This window comes from Aspergillus karnatakaensis (genome assembly GCF_047715665.1).
Source record: "Aspergillus karnatakaensis strain CBS 102800 unplaced genomic scaffold BJY04scaffold_53, whole genome shotgun sequence".
In the NCBI taxonomy this organism is placed as follows: domain Eukaryota; kingdom Fungi; phylum Ascomycota; class Eurotiomycetes; order Eurotiales; family Aspergillaceae; genus Aspergillus; species Aspergillus karnatakaensis.
The window spans coordinates 85,653-110,307 of NW_027395765.1; the positions used below are offsets into that span (position 1 = coordinate 85,653).

The window sequence follows — 24,655 nt, forward strand, 5'->3', positions numbered from 1 at the left end:
AAAGGTGTCAGTGGAGTTCGTTGCAGCCTCGTTCGCAGGTATACTCTGTACCACTAAGTTGAGATCTCTCTGCAAACTGATGGCTTGCTTTGTATCTATTGTTTATCGGCGGATAATGATGCCGAATATACAGAACCGTCGTGCTCCAATTCCAGCCCTGGCCGACTTCTATATAACACATGCTTCGAATACAAAATGAGAAGTCGCGCCAAAAGACCTGACAGGCGACAAGTTCGTTATAAGACATAACTCCGCAGGTTCTAGTTTCATCAAGCTCCGCGAGATGCGAGCGGTAACAGTTATCCGCAAATCGCCACAGAAGCATTATGATTAAAAATTGACAATCGATGAACATAATAGCAAGTGACGAACGGATCGGAAGCGAACGGAGTTCATATCATCGTGACTGCCAGAATTTCCACCCTCGAAACGCCTTCTGGCCATCTCGCTGATAGATGCGCCAGAAATACACCGGGACTCCGGCAATAATGAATGCAACCACGATCAAAGTCTGTAGAGGCTCGGCAATGACCGCACGACTAAGAAGGAAGAGACTAACGCAGCAGAAGATAATAGGGGTCGAGATCCAGGTCTTGTAAGGCCGCTCTAGATGTGGTTCACGAATGCGAAGTACGATCAAGCCTAGCACCGTGAGAAAGTAAAATGTGTATCCTGCGACTCCATAGAAAGTGACAAGGGTTTTGAACTCGCCAACAACGATATATAGCAGTGTGAATATGCTATTGAGTGCCATGGCGTTAATGGGAGTATATCCAACCCATGTTCCGTTGCCGAGAATACGAGACACGAGCTTGCTTGCCCACGACTGATGTTGGAGCCTGTTCATGCTGGTGGAAGAGGAACTCTGAGTCCAGAGATTGCCAAAGAGTGAAGGGAGATAACCCTCTTTCCCTGCTGCGTACACTAGACGCCCGCTAGTAAATATGGTCGCGTTTAGAGCGCCGAAACAGCTCGCCGATACAACTAGCGCAAAGACCAGGGCTCCTATACCTCCGAACACTTTGTCCCCAAACTGGACGGCAATGGTGTTGCTGGCTTCGATAGTTGAATGAGGAAGGACGAGAAAGTAGGAGATATTCGCAAGGAGATACGAAATAATGACGAGAGGCATTGCAGTATGAATTACACGTGGGAGATCACGATTTGGGTTTTTGAATTCACCTGTGACATAGTTCGTCTGCTTTGGTTAGCGGAGATTGATTCGCTTGATATTTGACAGAACTCACGTTATCCCAACCATCGAATGCCCAGAGACCTGCATAGAGCGCGACAGCCCAACCGGAGATATCCATATTGGTGCCCTCGAACCAGCCTGTTTTCCATTCTTTATTAGCTTGTCCTTTTGACGACAAGCCGGTAGCCGCAACTATGATACCAATAATAGTGACTCCGACCAATGCTACGAATTTGAAAAACATGAAAATGTCGCCGATCCGGGCTGCGAGTCGAGTAGAGAGGCAGTTGAGACAGGTCACCACGAAAAGGCCTCCAAATGCAACTCCTTTGTTGATCCAAGGATTCACCTGTTCAACTTCCGCTCCCACAACCGCCCGAACAACATACTCCCCAAAAATGATTGAGATAATGGCTGCGCTACCAGGCTTGAGCACCAAGACAGCACACCAGGTAAAGAGAAACCCTGCCAGCTCTCCAAAGATTTTGGATAGGTAGGCTTGGGCACCACCGTTCAAAGGGATAGCACCTCCTAGCTCAGCGTAGCTAGCTGCCCCAGTCCAAGCCAGCAGGCCAGCAATAAGCCATGCGATGAGGGAAGCACCAGGGGATCCCGCATTGGCATTGACTTGGCTGGGAGATGAGAAGATACCCGAGCCAATCACCAGTCCCACCACCAAAGAGAGACCATTCAAGTAGGTCAATGTCTTATTCCTCTCCAACAAGCCATCGCCGAGGCCGCGTTCTCGATCAAGCGTAGACGGAGCTCCTAATGGCGCGTAACCACCAGCAGTCTGGGACAGGGGAAACAGATTGCGGCCAAAATCGAATGCGGAAGAAACCGAATATGATCGCCCAGATCTTGGCCGAGAGGATTCGTTGTTCGTATGTAGTGCGGAGCTGGAAAGGGGGTCCTCGTCTTCTAGGGACAGCTTGCGCGAGGACGAAATACCCGAGGGGGAAGAGGAACGAGAGAGCTCGAAGGCGGACTCGGGCGAGGATGAAGCGAGAGAAGCAAGCTCCAGCGAGTCCCTAGCCCCATGATCGGATCGTAATTCGGAGGCTGAGAAAGTGATCCGGGACATGGCGTCCTCGAGAGCTGAAAGGACAGGTTACTATTGTCGAAAGGAGTAGGTAGTTGAGGCGGCGGTGGACCTATTGAAGCAGCTGCCTTAGAGAGGGCGGCGTTCCATTCCAGTTGGTATGCGAAACAGTTAGCAAACAGATCTTTAGGGTCAGCCAAAATCTCAAGGCTGGACCCAAAAGTGTCAGCAAGACATAAAAGCAACTAAATTGGCGAAGCTGAAGAACAAGATGTGCTCGGGGTCGAGAGTTGAGACTAGAGACCGAATAATAACGGGCGCTGGAGCTGGAGGTGCATCATTGTTGCCCCATTTGGTCTAGTGCATCATACGCTGAACGGCCCTGGAAAAGAGCAAAGAAAGACAGAACAGGTGTTGCTTCCCCATCTTACTGTAACTTCTTTCTACCCTATGAAGCCGAGAGCCTGCGTACGGGGCGTCATCTTTTCTAAAGATGTTTATACCACCGCCCCGAGGCCGTTAACTCGAGCGTCACAACGTCATGCCACCACGTCCTCGCCCTCATCCTCGTCGCATCCTCCAACAACACCATCCCCGCCTCCCCAACGCCAATGGCTGAGATTAACTCTGGCTGTGCTTGCAGTAGGAGGAGCTGGCGCATATCTCATATGGTCGCAGAACTCAGGATTGGGCTCTTCAACAGTTCTGAACCCGGTTCGATTTACGCCATATTACCTAGTATCCCGAGAAGCCGTTTCGCCGACTAGCAGTTTGTTTATACTCAAACCTCCGAAATCAGACGGAGGCAACCTTGGTGTCTACGAAAGTGCACGGAATACCGGGGTATGGAGTGTTATGTTCAAGCAGCCGCAGCTGCAGATCGGCAGAGATTACACTCCCCTGCCGCCAACATTGCTTGATAGAGACGACGAGTGCCTGCGCTTCTATATACGTAAAGACCCGTTTGGAGAGGTCTCACGATATCTACATAGCCTAAAGGTTGGCGCCCCTATCGAGGTGCGCGGACCCAAGATCGAGTGTGAGATTCCGTCTGATACAGGGTCAATTCTCTTCATCGCTGGCGGCACGGGAATCGCACCTGCTTTGCAGGCAGGGCATACTCTTCTCCACCGTGCGAATGATACAGACAGGCCCCGAATACATATCCTTTGGGCTACGCGCCAGCGCAGCGATTGTCGGGGTGGACATAGCAAGACCACAGCCACAGCTGCTGAGACGCAAAGAACATGGCTCTCCCGAATATTCGGGTCCTCGAAGCAAGCTTCAAAGCCAACTTCTACTGAGGCTCCTCTAACAACAGAATTATCTCTTGTTGTGCGCGAACTCGAGGCTCTCAAATCACAGTATCCTGGGCAGGTTACTGTAGAGTATTTTGTGGATGAAGAGAATACTTTTATTGGGAAAAGGTCCATATTGGACTTTACTGAAACCGCCGCGTCCTCTACCTCCACACTCAAACGTAATCTGATATTTGTTTCAGGTCCAGAAGGCTTTATTAGCTACATGGCTGGACCAAAGCTTTGGGCACAAGGCATGGAACTGCAAGGCCCTCTGCAAGGCGTGATTAAGGAGCTCGGCCTCCAGGATTGGGCAGTGTGGAAGCTTTGACAGTTTTGACAGCTTTGACGTGGCACACTTAGGATCTCTCATCCGCAATTCAGACACGATGGAACATCGGCAGGATTCAATCCACGGCAGATTTCAAAGCTCACCGGCGTTGTTGGACTCAAGTACGCCATCTAGTCGATCAAACATGATTTTCCTTTCCGTCTGACCCAGAAATTAGCCGCTGAAGAGCTCTAGAGAGCTCTCGACTATTGTTCAGCCTAGAAGAAAACAAATGTGCGGCAATTCTGGTAGGATGTCTAGATGCAATCTGTGCTTGGAGCCAGTGAGCTATTTTGGAATGACGACGAAGACCTCGATTTTAGCGCCATCCTAGTCGCATCGAGATGCTTGCTGATAGAACCGGTGGCGTTGGTTATGCTAGCTTACAATTACGATTGTTTGACCCCCGAGAAAATCACTGGCATCTTAGGTGTGTGTACTTAGTAGACACTTAGGTATCTCTCAACTAGCCCAGCCGAGGCTGGCGGATGCTCCCATGACCGGGACTGCACCGGTGTTCCAACTTCCAAGGTCTGCATTAGCTCGATATGATTGATTGATCCAGGCTCCAGCACCCTCACTGCAGATGTGGGGGCAGTGCATGCAGCTCTCTGCCCCCTCAGCCCACATTCTCTGCACCAGAGCTCCGTTGAGTCGTATACCATTCACCAACTGCATTGCCTTCCCCTCCTCCTCTTCAGTCAAGTAGGATATTGTTGTCTGTTCCGCCACTGCTTATCTAACAACTCAATCCGCTTAGCATTGCCCTCCTATCATTGAGTGTATTTTGAAAGTCTGCTATCTTGTCTTTTAGTACCTGTCTGACTAGTGCCGGAGACTATGGTCCCTGCTCGACAGTTCCAATGGAACCTATCTCTGCATTTGGGCTAATTTCTGGGGCCTTCCAGGTCGGACAAGTCATCACCGAAACCCTTGCTGGATTGGCAAGTCTTCGTGGGAAATACATGAATGCTGACCTCACGATCGAAACGCTGGAGCAACAGTTGACCACCATCAAAGCTGCCATCACACACCTGGAAGACTGGACGAGTGCTAGGCTACGTGACTCACCAGCTGAATACAACAGAAGCCTGGATGTTGCACTTGATGGCTGCCGTACAGTTATGGAAGCACTCTCGGAGGAGGTTATAGTTCTGACGCAAGGCACGTCCTCAAGCGATAATGGAATTGGTTTTCGAGCTCGCATGAGAGTTGTCTAGAGAGAAGACGTAATGAAGGGTCATCAAGACAGACTTCACTCTCAGGTAATCGCTCTCCAGCTGCTGGTTCAAGCCTGTCAATGGTGAGATAGCCTGTTATCTACAGTATATCCAGGGATCCCAAAAAACTAACTTATGTTCGATATCAAGCCGATCATCGACAGACCAAATTGAGTTGTTGCGGAAAGCAGAAAGCCGTCATATCATATGGAAAGTCGCAGATGACGCTGCGACACTTCGATCTTCCAATAGATACGCGACATCCCGAGCAGATACAGCTTCCAGACTGAGCCAACGCGCATCCACCACAGGCGACACTGTGTTTGATTTTGACCGAACTCTCGCTGCGTCCCAGCCGTACCAACGCGTACCACAGAAGCCCTACCCCTCGAGGCTTGAACCTCGGTCGATCATCAGTAGAGGCGACCAGAGCCACATGACGGACGAGGGCTATGCCAGTGGAGTAGCAATAAACGCTTCGGTATCTCGTACAGGCAGTCTAGTATTACCACGCCACCCCTCGGGTACGATTAGCCCAACCATGGGTCACAGTAGCAGTCCGGCACTGAGCCCTACCTCGCGCACTCCAAGCTCGAACCACAGCCGACGGTCCAAATCGGACTCAACCATTGCTCCTCAGCTTGATCAAAAATTTGGATCGAAACGTGGAAAGATCCAGTATATGTTCCGCCGACTCAGTCAAGCTAGCACAAGGTCAGGTTCTTCTTCCAATGGTCCTTTGCGAGGGTCAAATGACGGCTCAATAAACAAGCGGCGACGTCCGCCGGTGATGATAGCAAAACCAGTATTGACCTTAAATCTCCTGAAGGAGCAAGTGCCCCTTTGATTGTCAAAACAGCCCAAATTGGCTCGTGGTCGGATGTTGAGAAGCTTCTGGAAAGGGGCAGTAACTTGGAAGCCAAGCATCTGCAAACCCGCAGAACTGCACTTCTTGTTGCGGCACATTGTGGTAACGAAGCAGTTGTCAATCTTTTGAATCGGAAGAATGCACGTCTTGATGCGGTCGATAAGTCCGGATCGACTGCTCTGCATCTTGCAGCTTCTCGTGGCCATTGCGGAATCATTGAGTTATTACTCTTGTGCGAAGCTGTCGACATTGAAGCGCGAGATTCCAGGATGCGGTCAGCTCTCTGGGTAGCAGTTGAACGGGGCGAAATAGAGGCTGTTCAAGTTCTACTCTCCTACAAAGTGAGGATCAATATACGGGCGGACGAGCAGATGACTGCCCTCCATCTGGCGTCCAAGCAGGGTGATGACGAGATTGTCAAGCTTTTGGTCAGCGGAGGCGCAGATTTAGAAGCGAAGGACGGTGCGATGATGACCGCTCTGCATTATGCTTGTGAAAAAGGTCATATAAAAGTCATCGAGATCTTGACCGACAATAAAATCAACGTGGATGTACCGGGCTCCGATAGAAGGACACCACTTATTTGCGCCGCTGCTGCCGGTCAAGTCCCGGCAACCGAGCTCCTCTTGAAGAGGAAGGCGTCGAGTAGATGTGCTGATGATGCCGGCATGACCGCGTTGCATTGGGCTGCTTATAACGGACACACGGAAATCGTGGAAATCCTTAGCAATCGCAAGAGCTCTTTGACTACAGTCAATATTGCGGGACGGACAGCGCTTCATTTGGCCGCGATGAACTCGCATTTTGCCGTCGCAGAGCTTCTTCTCCGTAAGCAGTTGCCCGTGGAGGCACGATGCCTGTCTGGACTTTCAGCACTTCACTACGCATGTCTTGCAAATAGTACTGAGATAGCAAGGTTGCTTCTCTTGTCAAGCGCCAACATCGAGGCCCAGATAGAGGACGAGATACGGAGGCGCCCGGTGCATATTGTAGCGGCTCAAGGCTCTATGGGGCTTCTTAACCTACTCTGTGATAAGAAGGCTGCTCTCGATGCTCGGGATTCTTTAGGCTATCGCGCCCTTGGAGTAGCCTGCCTGGCAGGACATGCCGCTGCCGTTCAGAATCTACTTGACCGCGGTTCACCCGTACATCTTCCACCCGACACTTGGGCCAGGGAAGATTCGCCTTTGTGCCTTGCTGCAATGAATGGGCACACTCCTGTCGTTAGGCTCCTTCTCGCGCATGGTGCATCGCCCTTGAAGCAGGACGAACAAGGCTGGCGGCCTTATCAATATGCGGCTTACCATGGTAGACCGCACGCTCTCGAAGTCCTTCTCGCGCGTACACTAGCCATGTCGAGCGCAGATAATTCAAGTCCAACATTCCAACTAGAAACTATTGGCTTTGCTCCTGCCGCAGATGTGTCCGAGGAACACAAGAGGGAGGTGCTGAGTTTGCTGCACCGAGCTCAGCATCAGCCAGAGTCCTTCGCCTGCAATACGGCGCCGTTAAGACGCTCGTTCACACCGGGCACACATCAAGTGAATAACCCGGACGGAAACACAACTCCGGGTCCTGTATCAGGGTACTATTACCCGCCTGTAACGTCTGTTTCAAATACGGTCAAAGCCAGTCCACCCGCACAAGAGCTTCCAGGTACATTAGAACAAGGCCTTCCCGAGAGTCGATCTCAAACGCCAGAGCGAATGCATAGGCCTCCGAATAGTGAGGAACAGAGGCTTGTTCTTCCCGTACTAGGGGGACTTTCACATTCGCAATCGGAGCATAATGATCGAGAATCTCCATCTCCCGCAGTTTGGGAGCCCCAGCAGCCTACCCCCCAGCCAAGACCTCAATTAAGTCACCCAACTCCAGTCCGTGAAAGATCAATCCAACCAATTGATGCCCTCCTCAGAAATGGAGATCTTTACGGTGGACGTTTGGTTGACACTCCGGTTTCAATAGTTGAAGGAAGTGCGAACGGCAGCCTAAGAGGAGGTCCCCCTTCACGACACTCGGAAGTGGAAACGAGGACCAGCAGCCCGAGTCGGGCTAGGCGGCGGCTAAGCTTAACATTAGGATCCGATTCGGAATCGATAGCATCATTTTCCACTGCCTCCGAAGGCTGGGTAGGGTTTGCAGGTCGTGAGATGGCGGAGCTTCCAGGATGAATTTGGGTTAGATCATTATATATAACTTCTGCTCTATACTCTGAAAAGTCAATGTCCATCTGATGCAAATTTATGCCCCACGTCCTGCCTAGGTATGTTAAGTTTGCGCGAGTCCTATATCGCGCCTTATATGCTATACAATAAATGCACACCACACTACTACTTCCCAACACAGAACTTCTCAAAAACAACACCCAACACATTTTCAACATCGCCGCTCTCGCCCTTACCGGTAATCGAAGCAAGAGCATCAGCAGCGTACCGCAGATGCTCTGCAGCTGTCACAATATCAACCGCCATCTCAATCGAGTTCGACCGCTGAGTTTGTGCAACCGAGTTTTCAGTCGTTCCGTAGGCCTGGGACGAAGGTGAAGCCTGGGCAATGAAGTCATCCAGGCTCTGCAGACACCTTTTTAGGTTAGAGCTCTGGCGGTGGCTAACACCCAGGGAATCTTCCCAGTATGAGCGGTCGTATTGGCCGTTGGCGTCGCCTTCGAGGCCGGAAGGAGTGGCCATCTCTTCAAAGGTTGATATGAGGCCTCGTAGAAAGGTTGGCCAAGTGTTTGTGGTTGTAGTTGTGTTTGTGGATAGCTTGGCACATGAGGGTTCGAGGCATGAGATGCCGAAGATACGCCTTGTTGGAATGTTAGGGAAGAGTTGGTTCACTTTGACAGCTAGCTCCTGCAGCACTTGACCAGAGTCGTGTGCATTTTGTGGTGGCAGCCTGTCACATTTGTTGATGGCAATGAGGATTTGTTTGCCTGCTTTCACGCACTCGTTGGCTGCGTCAATGACATCCGGCTCCATAGCGAGCCGATACGGGATCCCTTCGTTGAAACTATCTTCCACCGAGATAACAACGACGACCACATCGGACTCAAGCGCGCGCGCGCGAGCTCGACGAATGCCCTCTTTCTCGACAGCGCCGATACTTACTGATCCTCTCTCAAACGAGTCACCGGGCTCCGATCGAATTCCCGCCATATCGCCCAACTTGCAATACCAACCACCTAGATCAATCCCAACATCCACAATATCTCTTGTCGTCCCTTCCTCCGTACTCACAATTGCCGCCTCTCTCCCAACAATCCGATTCAGAAGCGAACTCTTCCCCGCATTTGGTGCGCCCAACAAGGCAACCCTGATACCATTGCGCATTAGCTCGCCCTTCGACGCATTCTGGATATGCAACGCAATCTGTCGACTTAAATCGCACACCTGCGACGCCACCGAAAGAATCAGCTCGTCCGAAGATTCATCAAAATGCTGATCCTCGGAAAAATCAATCAGCGCTTCAAGTTCCCCGCGCGCGTAAAGTAACTGTTGCCGCCATTGCTCGTAGCGCTTCCCCAGCGTATCACTTGCGCCTCGGACAGCCAGCCGCCGCTGCTGTTCGGTATCAGCGGTGAGGGTATCGCCTAGTGCTTCGATCTGCGGGAGGTCAAGGCGGTTGTTCATGAAAGCTCGCCGGGTAAATTCGCCTTGCTCCGCGTATCGTATCGGTCTGTCATCGCTACTCGTTCCGCCGACGGCAGTCAGGACAGATCGGACGATTGCTGGTCCGCCATGAAGGTGGAATTCTAGCACATCCTCTCCAGTAACAGTCTTAGGTCCTTGGAAGTATAACACGAGGGCTCCGGCATCCAGAACAGCAGCGCGACTAGACAGATTGTCGGAGGAAGGATCGTAGAGGGTCCGGACGGCCGCTACACGGGGTCGCGGTAGTGGCGCTTTGGGACAAAGTGCTCGATATACCTGAAGATTCAAAATAAAGACAGTCAGTAACGCCTCTTATATGATTCCGAAAAGATAGCCGCAATCCCGCATACCGCAGCACAACCAGGCCCAGAGACCCGAACCACAGCAATCGCCGCTCGCCCGGGGGCGGTTGAAAGCGCATATATCGTCGAGTCACACTGGTGAGTCAGTCGCACAAGCGATGACGCCGAGAACAATTGCCTCGGGGGGTTCGTTGGTAAGGGGATTCCGAAGTCCGAGCGGAATGAACGCGCTTTACTCCAGTGTTGGTGCCATGTCGAGCGAACAGGATGAGCAGCCCATCGCAAGTGCCGGAACAGAATTTCCCGCATGCGCGGAGACAGTCAAACTCTAGAAAAAAAAATATTTAGAGAGAGAAAGGTGATCAAAATCGTCTGCTGAACCTGATCTGTTTGGAAAGTTTCTGCATACAGCTTATCGGAGGTAGCGGAGGAGGATAGAAAATCATGTCACGTGTGCCTACTCTTAAAGAGGATAAGACAACCTCAAGAGGTAAGATTATACATCTAATATTATGTCAAGAATATGAAGTTGACAGCAATCAAGTTCGGCACGCCTGCGTGTCGAAACAGACTTGTACGCTCAAATTCTTGACAAATATGATCATTAGACCAGACATCAGCAGTGGGAAGGAGAAGGCCAAGAGGAAGAGAAAATATGTACAGAGATAATCTCAGGAAACAAGGAAAAATCAAGTGGTGTAGAATAAGCTGAGGACAGCGGCGAAAATATATTCTCGAAAGGCAGGGTGAAAACAGGTGTCGCAGACTGATGCAAGAGATGGGATGGATGAGACAGGAAAAGATGATCATAACATCAATCCTGTTCCCGTCACGCTGGCCGATAGAGTGACAAAACTAAAAGAAAATAGGGGAACGAAGGGGTAGAGAGTTGGAGCCGAAGGTCGAGAGACGAGGCCGAAGAGGTATTATACAATAACATGGTAAGGCGTTCTCCGAGACGACATTAGGTGGTCTATCAAACATTATATTAGAAGAGAGAATCGCTAAAGTCGATGCGTGTTGTCGCTTTTCCCGCCTCACGAAGCGGATGACTAGCTTGATGAAGGTCTATTGTCATCATTAGGCGACTCCGTGCCATTGGACGGAAGTACAATCGTAGGAGGGTTCGAGGTCGGATCTTCTCCATTCGGAGGGCTAGACAGAGCCAGACTATCTAGCTCGACCGACTCATCGTGAGAATTGGAAGTCGGTTCAGTCACTGGAGATAGAGGCGTGGTGTCAGTACTATCCTTGCTTCCACTGGTTGCACCATTGCGCCTCCTCAACCGGCGTTTTCTTCGCTCTTCTTCCGCACTTTCTCTGCGTCTTCGCGTGCGTTCCGGATCGGCATTATCTCTCAGGCCTTGAAGCATGCTCGCTGCGCGGTCCGCAACGTCCTCGCTCTCAGAGACAATTGGTGAACCACCACCAGCGTCAGAATCCTGGTTGGGAGGACTCAAGAGGTCTGATCCAGCAGCGCTCGGATCGGCAGTGCTGTTCTCTCCGTCCGCACCACTACCCTGGTCTTCAGGCCCTGCAAGATCAGGAATATGCTGCCCTGACGCCACCCGAACCTGGTGACGTTCCTTGAGCCTTGCACGGCGACGACGGTCACGTTGGTCCTTGGCCTGAGGGGCAGCAGCACGCAGCTTTTCCAAGAGCGAATCCATGGCCCCGCTCGTGGCCGGTGAGGCCGGGGAATCACCACCGAGACCCGCTCCATTAGCAAGACCGGCATTAACACGTTTCCGAGCCAAAGACGCCTCTAGGCGTCTTCTAGTATCCTCCAGAGAGACGTTCTTTTCCTTGGATTTCTATTTGCTACAGTTAGCAAATGTCTTGAGAGCGATAACAGTAATCATGGCAGCTTACCTTCCACTCCTGCAAGAATGTAGCCAACTTCGCAAAGAAGTCTCTTCTAGCACCCTCATCTGTGTTATCCTCACCATAAAAGACCATGATATCATCAAACGACTTGATCATTTCCTCCAGATAGAGCTGCATCTGCTCGGCTTTCCGCCTAGCATCCTTCATACTGCGCTGAGTAATTTGGCTGACACGATCCTGAGGATGGAACTTCTTTGGATCACTGAGATTGCCTGCATCCAAGCTTGCCTGAACATTCTTGATGTTGTCGATGTACTTTTTCGCATCTGTCCGTAGCTGATCGACGTTGAGCTTCTGAATACCAACAACGCCATTGATTTCTTCAACAAAGCCTTCCCATTCAGGGTACTGGTTCCGAACAATGCGTTCAACAAGATCTGCAAACGTAGTCTCGTTTTTGTCATCTTTGACCATCCCGAGACGGGCAAGAGAGCTCAACTTGAAGCCTTGAGCTTGTTTGTTAGCATCGTTCATGAAATTACCGATATCTAATATCAATCCAAGCACGTTCATGAGAGAAACGGAATCCCGTAGAGACTCGCTCACACGTACCACCTCTTTCAGCTTCGTAGAGATGTGCTCATAGTCAGGTTCGAAAGAGCGCGTCAAAGCAAGAGCGCGCATTCGGGCCTTCCAATAGTGGTTGAGTTCATAGGCGGTATAAAGGTAAATCTGATCCTCGCGGGTAAGTTCACTTGGATCCTGTTCTCGCTCAGTGCTTGCAGCATCAGGTCCAGTCCAATCCTTGCTATACGGCGCCATGAGTTTCGAGACATTTTCTGGTATCGTGCACATTTCGTCTCGTTGTAAGAAGTCCATAACGACTTGGTTGTCAAGCATGTCCGTGTCACAATGAATGATCCTTCGGACGACATCGTCGGCAGGATACTGGGAAAACTTGGACAGGGCAATCTGGAAGTTCTTGGACAAATCGTTGGAGATAATCTGTTTCTTGTCCTTGCGTTGCTTGGTTGCCGTGGCGCCTCCAAAGATCTTGGTTTCCTTGGCCATGAACAACCGTTCAACTTCATCCAGAACACCTCTCTTGGCCAGCTCGACGTATTTCTCTTCCTTCTCCTGGGGAGTAGGCGCGTGAGCTGCCCAGACGGTAACCTGAGGGGTATCGACCTTGTCCCAGTGGAGGGCCTTGAGCTTTTTCTTCGGTCTAATAGATGACATAACAGACAGAGCAGGAGATGGGTTACCTCCGGTAGCCAGATAGTTTGCTCTCCACCCACCAATGACTGTACCAGGAGGAGGCGGGGGCGGAGGGGCTCCAAATGCTCCACCAGGGGGAGGGGGAGGTGGAGGAGGAATACCGCCGAAAGCGCCAGGTGGAGGTGGAGGCGGTGGCGGGGGAGGTGGGAATGCGCCCCCTGCTCCTGGAGGCGGCGGAGGTGGTGGGGGAGGAGGAGGGGGGGGAGGGGGTGCTGCTCCGGAGAATCCAGGTGGAGGGAGTGGAGGGGGTGGAGGGGGTGGTGGCGGCGGAGGTGCAGGTGCTTGGGCTTCGGGCTTTGTCTCGTCGGATGTAGCTTCTTCGATCTTGATGACTGGCTCTTGTATGGGTTCTTCGGGCTGGGCTGCCTTGAATGCCCCCGTCTCATCACCATCAATCTTCGGAACCTTAGCGGCGATTTCCCCAAGGAGGCCAGTTGCTTGTTCTGGATTCATGCGCGGTCGATGAAGCTCAACAAGGCGCGGCTTCTCGTAGATCACGTCGTCTTCAGCCTCGCCTTGCTCCTCAGCGGAGATGTCATCCATGCCCTGAATGTAGGTTCTCTTGCGGTAGACAGAACCCACTGGGTTCAGGCTTAGATTCAACCGGGTTTGTTCCTCAAAATCTTCACTGGGCCCAGCATCGCCGTCCATCTGCTCACGCAGTTCACGTAGCCTGTCTGACGGACCGTGCTGGCCCCAAACCTTGCCCTCCAGCTTGAACTGGGTCTTCGTCCTTTCCAATTGCTTACCGAGCCTTTCCAAGAGTTTCTCTCGGTCCAAAATGCCTCGCATCTGCGATGGATCTGAGTCTGTCTCCGGTAGGGCGGACTTCTTAGCGTTTGACGCCGCGATGTCTTGAGCATCGCGAAGCATCAGGTAGAGCTCCCTGGTTTCAAGCTCGTTTCTCTGCAATTCCTGAGCACGAAGTCGCTGGACATCTGCGAGCTCGGCCTTGATCATCTCATTTTGCCTGCTCTGCAGCTCGATTATACCGGTCTGCTCTTCAATTTGCTTCTGCAACTTTCTCACCAAACCATCAGCACCTAGCTCAACCTGCGCCTTCATCTCATCTCGTTCAGCAATTGCGGCTTCCGCGATCTGTCGAGTTTCAAGAGATTCATCAAAAGCTTGTCTAGCCTCTGCATCGGTATGAAGTCGATCGAGCAAGCTTTGTACGGTGAAAGTCAATCCTTGTCGCAAATCAAGATCTGGCAGACGTCTATCCATAGCCACATAGCTCAGCATAGCGTCCACAAGCTGGTACATCCTCAGACCATCCTCCCCAGAGTTCTCTCGGATTAAAAGCAGGTGTTGCAGTGCGGAAAGGAAGTAGTCGTGCGCCCTTGTTCCATTAATGCGAGTTGAGATGGCATCCGTAATCTGTAGAGGATCGGTCATATCTTTCACCTCACCCTCAATACTATCCTTTGTACTGCTGCTCTCTCGCTGCAAGAGATCTTCGTAGTCAATGGCCTCATTTTCACGGAACTGCTCAATCTGCTTATCAATGACTTCATACTGGAAGCCCTCCATCTTCGATAGTAGACGCTTGATACCACAAGATATGAATTGCGCTCGAATATGACATCGTAGCTGCAAATCACTCTCCGGTGCGTCCACCAACATATTGATCAAGATCATGGTAGAAACGGCATATTCCATAAGAAGATTCTCCATTCCAATGCCACCACTGCGATACTCTTCGCTCGCACCCACCAGACTACCCATCTTTCCGCGGCCATCGATTGTGACCTCGACAATGCGCATCCAGGCATCGAAGCGGCCAGTTTCGCCTTGGTGGTTTTTGACATGATCCAACGCCTGTAGAACCTTTTCATGGCCTTGTCCTTCAGCCCAGTGACAAAGGAAGGTGAGGACTTCGCTAACAAGTTTCCTGGTGTTCAGACGGGGTGAGAGTAAAGAGCTGATAAGTGCCACAATAATCTGCTGATGAGCGAGGGCATCGTCCGCGCCATATTTGTTGTTCATTAAGGCTTTCAAACACTTGACTATGTCATACTCGCGATCGAGATCCTTATCTCCAGATGGGGGTGCAGGTACAGGACCAGTGACTTTTTTGCGGTTGATTTTTGCGAGGACATTGGTCAAGGCAATTTGACCTTGTGCCTCAACGAATGCTTTCACCCAGCTGATCGGTTGCGTTCGTAAACTGACACTCAAGCTTGCCAGTTGTTTCGAAGTGATTGTATCGTCCATAACTTTCTTCACGAACCACTCCGGGCTACCCTCCTCATCCGCTCGTTCGAGAATACCAGACGGACCATCATACCCATGTGTTTGACGCGCGTTTTGTTTGCGCTTCTGTTCTCCTTGTAGTTCCGTCAATCGATCTTGGTGAACCAGGGTCCATTTCTTCGACGCGGGGTACGCCATCATTTGCCGTCTGGCCTGCTCCGGAAGATGTTGCCAGCCTCGTTTCTGCATCAACTCAAGAAATAGCTGATCCACAATACGGTCATCCCTTGGCCTTGTAAGATATTGCTCCGTATTGTGTGCCACCCTGGGCTGAGCGGGTGGAATCGGAGATTGTGCTCCAGAACCACGGCCGTTGTTGATGACGCCGAAGTAGGTATTTCGATCCGCCGAATGCGAGGGAGCGAGAGTGCGCATCGACCCCTCTGTTGAAAGATAGCTCGAGCCTCGGGTGTTGGAAGAATGTGAAGAGTGCACGCTTGCCTGGTCAAAAGACAGGCGCGAATTAGTCGAAGAGTCCACAGTCGACAACGAGTTGTGATTGAAACCAGTATTGGCCGCGGAACTTCCAGGCCTTCCCCACTGCTGATATCGGGCCCCCCTATCCCCAGAAGCACTTGAGCTCATTGCTACACCCGAAGCGTGTGGTGGTGGCCGAGGCCCCGTCGGATGTGAGTATTGCTGGTTCTCTCGCATATTGGATGGATTCCACGCAGGATATTGGTGGTAGTCCCCCACACCCTTCGCCAAATGCCCTGGTGACGGTTCTTTTCGGGGAGAGGTTTCGGCTTTGGAAAGGTAATCGACGGGGATCGGCGACTTGGTGTCGGTAGATAAACTTTCAAAAGGAATGGAGGTAATGACGCCGGCTGAGGTTGAGAGTAATGAGGGATCTATATCGTTGCCAAAGTCCACTGACTGAACCGAGGAGCGCTTTGAGTACCGGGACGAACGAGAACCCGCGGCGCTTGAGGGAGGGGCGAGACTTTCCCAACTCCCATGTGCATCGTACCGATCTTCCGCGGGTTTCTCCTTGTGCAGCTTCCTCCCAAAGAATGACTTGCTGGCGGATGTTTGTCTCGATTTGTCAGAGGCGGAGGTAGTTGGCATCTTGACTTGCGTCGGTGGAGAGGTGCAGAGCGGAGCATGAGCGTTTCCCGCTGGACAAGGAGCGCGGTATAGAGTCTCTCCTTCTAGGATTAAGTCGATAAAGCCCCGACGCTCCAGACTCCGTGGAAAGGGCGTGACATCAAACTTTGAGTGAGGCGATAATAGGTTGTTTGCTGTGCACTCCTGACTGATTTGCGCTAGCCTGCCGCTCCGCAATTAGAACAAGAGGGGAGGGACAAAATGATACCGTCACTTTCAGCCTTTGACAGACATCTGGAAAGAATCCAAGGAAGCGGAATGTTACAAAGAGACCTCAAGCAACCTTATAAGCACCTCGTACCTCTCTCCTGCGCTGGAAGCCAGAATTCCGGTCGAATGTGATCGGATTGTCTGTGTATTAGGGGGCGGCTCTAGAACCACACACAAGGGCGGCAGATCACATGACACTTGTGCCTGGGGCGTCAATCGGTTGCGGGACGCTACGTATCACGTGGTAGCGTCAGCCGTGGAGAGCGGAGACCAGGCGACTTCAATAATCAGTTAGTATTACAAGGTGAAGCTCACTGGAGGTATGAAGACTTGTTAAGGGCTGGTGGAGAGTACGCTATATTCTTGCCTTTTGCGCAATATACGGACATCAACAAGCCCCCTGATCAAGTCAAGATGGGCTCCGCAGCCAGTCTTGCAAAGGTGCATTCTCTCCTGGCAACCGCTTTTCCCTCATACCAGAGCTAACTCTATCCGCCAGACCCTCTTCATTCCCGCGGTAATCTCCCTAGCCCTATACGTTCTTATTTCCTTCGTGATCGTTCCCTTCTTCCGCCGCTACCACCAACGATACTCCCAATATCTTCCGCTAGAAACGATTACAGCACATACGTCTTCATTATGGGAGCGCATAGCGGACGCTGTCATGCGGCGATTCCTTCCATCAACATGGCGACAACAAGCGCATATATCAGATGCTCACGACAACATCAGCATCCTAGACGAGGAGGGAGAGATAATGGTCGGGATGAATACGAATGCTACGCACCGAGAAGCATTAGAGCGGCGGCGAAGTACAGTTGCTGAGGATGAAGGGAGATTGAGTCGGGAACTTGAAGAGGGGTTTATGGATGACTCAGATGATGAAATAAATCGTGAGAATTGGAGAGGCCGGTCCGAAAACCGATGAGGTCTTTGGCATGGCTTCTCTGCTCGAGAATTTCTATGGAGCATTGGCTTTGTTTGTCCATGGATGCCGTATATGGGGCAAGCATGGTGTTTGGGACGCACGGTTCTTCGTTCTTGATATTGCTCATAGCTGAGAACATGCGTATATTTCCGCAGGGCATTCTTATTGCATTCATCATCCAATCAGCCACAACTATAAATAGGGATAAGACGGTGAGTAAGCATTATAGACCACACGATTTCTGCCGGGTAGAACAATAATCCACATGGCTCAAAGAAGTTTGAAGTTTGCAATAATTCCATTTCAGGTATCGTAACTGGTATTGTGAAATGTGCCTTAATGGCAAGGTCCCAGACCGAATAAATGCGCCGATATAATCAAATTCATCATCCCATGTCATGCAATTCGAGTTCATTTCTTGTTGCGCTGACCGTAGGCCTTGGTGACGTAGTCACCGTCCTTGACAATCAAGTCCTCAGGCTTGTAGTCGTGGCGACCAGAGAAGTAGCTGTCCAAAATGGCCTTGGTGCCGTTGGCGTAGCGGATCTGGGCGTCAATCGAGGTGCCGGACATATGAGGCACGGTGGCGTTACCACCGCCCCAGGGGTGCTCGGCGTAGCGGAGCGGGTGGTCCTTAGGAGCAGGCTGGGGGAACCAAACATCACCACCGTAGCCGCGGAGGTGGCCAGACTTGAGAGCCTCAGCAACATCTTCCTTGACGACAATGGCACCACGGGCGGTGTTAACGAGCCAAGCACCTGAGGAGCACACATTAGTCCAATTCATACCGTGCCTCAGTGTAGGGCAACTTACCAGGCTTCATCTTAGAAATGAGGTCCTTGTTGAACAGGCCCTTCGTCTTTTCGTGGAGGGGGCAGTTGATAGTGACGACATCACATTGAGCAACCAGGTCCTCGAGGGACTCGACGCGGCGGGCACCGATCTCCTTCTCGGCATCGGGGCTCAAGGGCTGGTAGTCGTAGTACAGCAGCTCCTTGCAATCGAAGGGCTTGAGGCGGCGGAGTACACGCTCACCAATACGACCAACACCGACGGTCCCGACAACCTTGTTCTCAAGGTCAAACTCGTTCTTAGCGACAGCGGCAACGTTCCAGTCACCGTTGCGGATTTGATCGTGAGATGGGACGAAGTTGCGGACGAGAAGGAGGATGGTCATGACAACGTGCTCAGCAACAGAGACGACATTGGAGCCGGTGACCTCGGCAACGGTGACACCACCGTTGGTCTTGTTGGCAGCGTTCAGGTCGACGTGATCAGAACCGATACCAGCGGTGACGGCGAGCTTAAGGTTCTTGGCCTTAGCCAGACGCTCAGCAGTAAGGTACCCAGGGTGGAAGCTATCGATAGTATGTTAGTTGGGTTAATAGCATCAACGAGGTTGCAGGCGACAAACGGGGTGGTAATGATAACTTCGGCATCAACGAGCTCTTTGTCAAAAGTGGAGTTCTCGCCCTCCTTGTCGGAGGTGGTCACGACAGTGTGACCCTGGTCTTCGAGCCACTTCCTGATACCAAGCTCGTTCTCGGTAGTTCCAAGAAGGCCGGGCTGGTCTTTGGCGTGGGAGCCACCCTAGTATCTGTTTAGCTTGTGGGCAATAAGACAGAGAAGTCCGAGGATGACCTACATCGTAGAGGACCATAAGAACCTTACCCTGTAGATTGGCGGAGGCAGTTAGCATACGTGCACCGATACTATGGCCACCCAAACCGGCGCGCCTGTAGGGGCTGCCGACAGTGGGCTTGCTGAAAGCATTGGATGAAATGAGGGTTGAGACGGGTCGTCGTAGTTGACGGGAGAGAGAACGAATAAGTACCATTTTGTAAGTTTGAGAAAATGAAGAGCACCGAGGCAATTGGGATGAAAAAGGAGATAGCTAGATTAGAGAATTGAGGTCAGCCAGGTTGATTGGTTGATTTATAGGTATGGTCCGAACCATGAACTCAAAGTGACGGCAAGCATAGACGAGCGGGGGTGTGGCGTACATGCACCCGGGACAAGAATGTAGTAGTCTGTGAGAGAGAGATGGACAGGGGGGATTTGAGGACTTACTTGATCCGGTTGCTGACAGACTTTCAGAGAATGATGAGTTGATGAGATAGAAAGGATACATCGAGAGACGAGGGATACGGCTAAATATATAGATAATATGGTTGGACCTCCTCATGAGCGATCTCGCAACCTTCCCCTTCGCCATCTTACCATCCGGATATCCGCGAGCGGAGAGTAAAGACCAAAGATGGCCAGCTCTCTCGGGGCGGAGCGCCGGAATCCCACTAGACTACTGGTCGATCACATAGAAGCATGGATTGATCGTGCGACTCCCCCGGGAAATAATGAAGGAGAGGCCAATTTGCGGGCATTATTGGAGGTGGTCTCCGCATGCGGTTACGTACAGTGAGGGGAGGTTTAGTTAGCATCTGCTGTAGCCCGTCTCAACAGCTAACAATCCAAGCAGCAAGCTGGACAAGATCTTAGCTTCATCCAGCTAAATTACATGCGTTATCACCCATCACCACAGACCCCGCTCGCCAAACCTCATCTGAATGTGATCTCTCAGTGGTCTCCTGTGAGGTTGTCTGACACCGCAATCAGACCTGATTGGACTCTTACCCCTCATGAGGGGTAAGCTTTAGTGCGGGACCTTCTCCCCTCTGCCCCTCACCCTCCTCAACTTCCACTCATCTCCATCTTACAGGAGTCAAAGCTCCAAGTTTGACATTGCTTTGGCAACAGGGGCAAATTCAAATGGCTGGGAAGAGACAGGTAAATGCACTTGCAGTCGAGTTTTACTACGGTTCTCGCAGCGTCTGCTATTGTTCGACGAGCTCCCAGATTACTGGTAGGTATAGTCTTCGTTGAAGGTAATTCTAAAATGCAAAGAGCGTAGCTGCCCAAGATTTTCTTGCTAGACGGTAAATGATCGCAGTAGTGGAATAATAAGGCTTCAGAGTACATAACACCACCGCCCAGGATTTTTTTTTTCACCAGTAGTACGAGCACTGCTGCTCAATGAACTCGCGATAGAACGGATATCCCCGCCATGATGAAGGATGACGTCCTTGGCCATGAGGGGTTACGCAGAACCTTGGAATCTGAACTGTAGGAAGGTAGGTAGTAGCAGGTGCGCTCCATCCATAAAAGAGGAGTCCAACTTGGGATCAGGAGTCCAGGATGGATTCAAGGTGTTGCCTTTCGCAGATACCGAGTCTATGCCGTGATTTCGCCGAAAGGTTCTCCTCTAGGCTCCATCCAAGCAACGCCGCGGCATTCCCCCAAGGTTGCGACGCTTCATGAGGGGAAGGTCCGAAGGACTCCAATGCGAGCTCGGAGGCTCCACCACTCCTCACCTAGCTGGAGCCAGACTACTACCCTACTACTCCATGCACAAACCGCATAATATTCGGCCAGATCATTCGATGGCCACAGTGGTAACCTCAACTTACTCCAATACTGAGCTATTCTCCGAGACGACACTTTGACGAATGCGACTTTCGGGAGATGGTCAAGGATCTCGGAGGGTCTATGTTTCAAGCCAACTTAATTGTAATATATACAGGTCTATTTACGTATCGTACAACGACTATCCGCCCTCCCAATCAAAACACAATGTTAACCAGACTTCCGCCCCTTACTACAATAACCCTTCTCCGCTTCTCCCAGTCGTTCTTTTCGCACAGCCAGCGTCGCCCTTCATCAGTTTCCAAGATACGCGTGATGATATAGTCCTGCTCCTCCGGCGTATTAGACCCCGTGGTGGTTGCTGAATGCATAATGGGGATCGTGACCGTGAAGCGCAGTTTGCCATTGATTTGAACGGCCACGACTTTCCCTCCCCGCGCTGATAGAGTTTCGGCTTGTTCTGTGGTCAAGGGCTGTGTCGGCCATGGGCAGTCAAATATCTGGGGGATGCCAGAGCCGGATTTCAGAGGCTCCGAAACAATGGACGAGTGGAGGACTTCCCAGCACTCGGATGATAATGCGGGAGCGACAGGGGCTAAGAGACGAAGGAGGGAAGAAAGAGCATGGTAAAGGATAAATGGCGAGGTTGGAGTGGAGGATGAGAGTGTGTTGGTGAGCTTCGTCAAGGTAGATATGACCGTGTTGAGTCCATAGGGATTCTTTTCGATGCAGTTCGTAACGGAGCCGATAGCTTGGTGAACAGAGAGGATGGCTTCTGCATCACTATCGCTCAGGTCGCGCAACGGCTCCAAGACGCTTGCATCATGATCAGCAGCTGATATCAAGTCATCCTGATCAATCCGGAACGAGGAAGAGCTCAGACTCTGCTCTGCATCAACTACTAGCTTCCAGAGTCGGCTGAACCAGCGCTCAACGCCGACAATTTTCGTTTCGTCCCATTCAAGTACCTCGCTGACAGGGGCCGAGAAAAGTACATGAGCGCGAGTAGCATCGGCACCGTACTTTGAAACACACGCTGCTGGGTCCACACCATTGTGCTTACTCTTAGACATTTTCTCCCATGAGACGTTTGGGGTGGTGTTTGTTTCTTTGATAACCGGCTTGTCGATATTAGTTAGGTCTAGTTCAGACGGGAGTAGGAATCGGCCTGTCGATGGATCGGTGTACGTCCTGCCATGAACCATGCCCTGCGTGAGAAGTGTCTTAAATGGTTCTTGTGGCGTCGCAGGGCCATTGGATCGAACAAGCTCCGGAAAAAGGTTTGATTGGGAGAGAGATTTGTAGATAAAGCGGGCATAGAGCAAATGCAGAATTGCATGCTCAACACCTCCAACGTAGACGTCGACTGGCCGTGCCACTGAAGCAGAGAACGGCTGCTGTTTATTCGCAGCATCCAAGAATCGGAGGTAGTACCACGATGAATCAACAAAAGTGTCCATGGTGTCGGTATCCCGCGTGGCCTGCCCTTTACACTTTGGGCATTGGGTGCACTTCCACTCTTCAGAAGATTCGAGGGGACTGCCACGTTTTCCGTCCTGCCAGTGATCACCTAGCTTGGGCAGTTTAACCGGAAGCTCCTCCACAGGGACAGGTTGAGGGCCGCAGCTATCGCAGTGAATAATAGGAATTGGGGTTCCCCAGTAACGCTGGCGGCTAATCAGCCAATCCCTTAGTCTCCATTGCTCAACAAAGTCAGCACGGCCAGTGGCTTTTAGATCTGTGGTGATCATTCCTGCTGCCTTGCTAGAATGGAGGCCGTGGTATTTTCCACATTTAGTGGTGAGAAACCCTTCATGTGTGAAAGGCCTTGCCTCGTCAACAGGAATATCAGCCGCTTCAGGGTCAATGCTGGTGGCAGTCTCCTGCTCCGCCCTGAGGATGACGGGAATTGAGTTGGGATTCGCATTTTCCTTGAAGAACAAGAAGTCTCGAGAATCGTGCCCAGGAACTCCCATGACCGCGCCCTCGCCATATTCGCTAAGAACATAGGGAGCCGCGTACACTGGCAATTGGCGAGCGAGATGGGGGGTATCTTTGTCAATGATGTGCAAGGGGTTTGTGACGCTAACATTGGGCAGCTTGTATCCAGCCTTTGAATCGGCAGGGAGCATTACCGCATCGTCTAACCAAGATCGCAGGGCTGCGTCCTTCTTGGCTGCTTCTAGAACAACAGGATGGTCCAACGCGAGGGCAACGTACTCCACACCATAGAGTGTGTCTGGTCGTGTAGTGAAGACACCGACTTCGGATCGTCCACTACCACCGCCCTCAATATTGAGGGGAAACTTGACCTTGGCGCCGTTCGATTTTCCCAGCCAGTTACGCTGCATCATCAGCACCCGCTCCGGCCAACCACCCGCAAGGGAGTCTAGATCCTGGAGTAATTGCTCTTTGAGTGCAGTGATTCGAAAAAACCATTGCTTCAGCTTCTTTTTCTCTACCTTTGCTCCAGATCGCCAGGAGAAGCCATTGGCATCAACCTGTTCATTCGCCAGCACCGTCTTCTCGACAGGGTCGTAGTTAACCACTGCTTCTGCCTGGTACGCAAGGCCTTTCTCAAAAAGCATGAGAAATATCCGCTGAGTATGCTCGTAGAATTCGGGGGTGCAAGTCGCGAGCTCCTATAGTATCTCAATAACCTCTATCAGCGAATGATATTCCTCACAGCCTTGAACAGGGAGATCTCAATAGATACAAGACATACCCGGTCCCAATTGAACAAAGTAGAGAATCCCTTCAACTGCTCCTTCATCTTCATGATGTTATCAGTCGTCCACTTCGCCGGATCTATCCCCCTTTCAATCGCCGCATTCTCCGCTGGCAACCCGAACGCATCCCACCCCATCGGATGTAATACATCATGACCTCGCATTCGATAAAACCGCGCAAGCACATCCGATATCGTATAAACCCGGACATGTCCCATATGCAGCGTCCCCGAGGGGTACGGAAACATCGAAAGAATATACGACGTCGGTTTGTCGCCCACGATCTTCGCTGACGGGTCTCGGGATCCAGCAACATTCTGCTCTTCTTGCCATTTTGTCTGCCATTTCTTATCAAGGGCTATGAGATCTAGCCGACGGGATGCGCCTGCTGTTGCGGTAGCTAGGGCCCGATGGTTGTAACGGTAGGAGCAGAGGGAGGAGAGCTGAGTTGCGCGGGGGGAGGATGGGGGGGCGCGTGCTCTCAATGACCCTGGCGCGAATGCAGCCCGGGTAGAACCTAGTCGGAGACGAGAGAGGAATTGCATGGTCATGAAGCTTTTATTTTGTTGATTTCCGCTGCGATTGGGCCATTATCGGCGTTTTATTAGTTTATGGCTGTGGCTGTGAAATTGACCGTGGCTTGGCTCCGTACGTATGATGTTTTATGATGTTTTAAGGTTTCCAAGGTTAAAGCTGGCTAGTCCTGATCTGGGTTAGTGCCGAGATGCGCACATTTCATTGTTCCAAATCCAGGGATCTGGGGAGGTATCTAGGTAGGTAGGTATGGATGCGATCGGTATTGATCAAGCTTTCCCGGGGTTTGGTTTTTTCTATAACCGTGGATTGGTAGAGTAACTGTTGCCATCACACATGAGAGGCGGGATTCCGTTGAGTTCAAGGCTTTTATTTTTATGATACATCCAAAGTCTATATATATAGTATACAACTGTTGAAGTACCGATGGAAAACAGTTGCAAAGATATCCCAGGCTGCA

The 24,655-nt window shown here is 51.4% G+C and overlaps 7 protein-coding genes across 7 annotated transcripts; 3 read left to right on the forward strand and 4 right to left on the reverse strand.

Annotated features, from left to right (window-relative positions):
• Window positions 1–56: 56 nt before the first annotated feature.
• On the reverse strand, window positions 57–2,679 carry BJY04DRAFT_197575 (putative amino acid transporter). Its single transcript, XM_073712491.1, has 2 exons — window positions 1,248–2,679; window positions 57–1,198 (listed from the first exon to the last, which is right to left on the reverse strand). The coding sequence occupies exons 1-2, from the start codon at window positions 2,277–2,279 to the stop codon at window positions 398–400; spliced, it is 1,833 nt and encodes a 610-aa protein (XP_073567481.1). The 5' UTR covers window positions 2,280–2,679; the 3' UTR covers window positions 57–397.
• On the forward strand, window positions 2,680–4,364 carry BJY04DRAFT_197577 (cytochrome b5 reductase family protein). Its single transcript, XM_073712492.1, has one exon. It carries the CDS (start codon window positions 2,688–2,690, stop codon window positions 3,864–3,866), a length of 1,179 nt encoding a protein of 392 aa, XP_073567482.1. The 5' UTR covers window positions 2,680–2,687; the 3' UTR covers window positions 3,867–4,364.
• On the forward strand, window positions 4,087–8,125 carry BJY04DRAFT_230470 (ankyrin repeat protein; the record flags this gene model as incomplete). The annotated part of the gene is made up of 12 exons (XM_073719304.1): window positions 4,087–5,057; window positions 5,091–5,169; window positions 5,237–5,833; window positions 5,884–5,961; window positions 5,995–6,186; window positions 6,223–6,295; window positions 6,326–6,382; window positions 6,413–6,983; window positions 7,023–7,143; window positions 7,183–7,199; window positions 7,230–7,399; window positions 7,433–8,125. Exons 1-12 carry the CDS (start codon window positions 4,730–4,732, stop codon window positions 8,123–8,125), a joined length of 2,976 nt encoding a protein of 991 aa, XP_073567483.1. The 5' UTR covers window positions 4,087–4,729.
• A 159-nt stretch (window positions 8,126–8,284) lies between these two features.
• On the reverse strand, window positions 8,285–16,335 carry BJY04DRAFT_221852 (formin sepA; the record flags this gene model as incomplete). Its single annotated transcript, XM_073717241.1, has 4 exons — window positions 8,285–9,880; window positions 9,955–10,041; window positions 11,019–11,720; window positions 11,779–16,335. 4 exons carry the CDS (start codon window positions 16,333–16,335, stop codon window positions 8,285–8,287), a joined length of 6,942 nt encoding a protein of 2,313 aa, XP_073567484.1.
• Window positions 16,336–16,998: 663 nt separating this feature from the next.
• BJY04DRAFT_209766 (uncharacterized protein) lies at window positions 16,999–17,512 on the forward strand (the record flags this gene model as incomplete). Its single annotated transcript, XM_073714166.1, has 2 exons — window positions 16,999–17,025; window positions 17,084–17,512. The coding sequence occupies 2 exons, from the start codon at window positions 16,999–17,001 to the stop codon at window positions 17,510–17,512; spliced, it is 456 nt and encodes a 151-aa protein (XP_073567485.1).
• A 411-nt stretch (window positions 17,513–17,923) lies between these two features.
• On the reverse strand, window positions 17,924–19,349 carry fdh (formate dehydrogenase (NAD+) FDH1; the record flags this gene model as incomplete). The annotated part of the gene is made up of 4 exons (XM_073714167.1): window positions 17,924–18,270; window positions 18,326–18,870; window positions 18,927–19,102; window positions 19,158–19,349. 4 exons carry the CDS (start codon window positions 19,347–19,349, stop codon window positions 17,924–17,926), a joined length of 1,260 nt encoding a protein of 419 aa, XP_073567486.1.
• Window positions 19,350–21,129: 1,780 nt separating this feature from the next.
• Window positions 21,130–24,206, reverse strand: BJY04DRAFT_221855 (leucine--tRNA ligase NAM2; the record flags this gene model as incomplete). Its single annotated transcript, XM_073717242.1, has 2 exons — window positions 21,130–23,574; window positions 23,658–24,206. The coding sequence occupies 2 exons, from the start codon at window positions 24,204–24,206 to the stop codon at window positions 21,130–21,132; spliced, it is 2,994 nt and encodes a 997-aa protein (XP_073567487.1).
• Window positions 24,207–24,655: the final 449 nt, after the last annotated feature.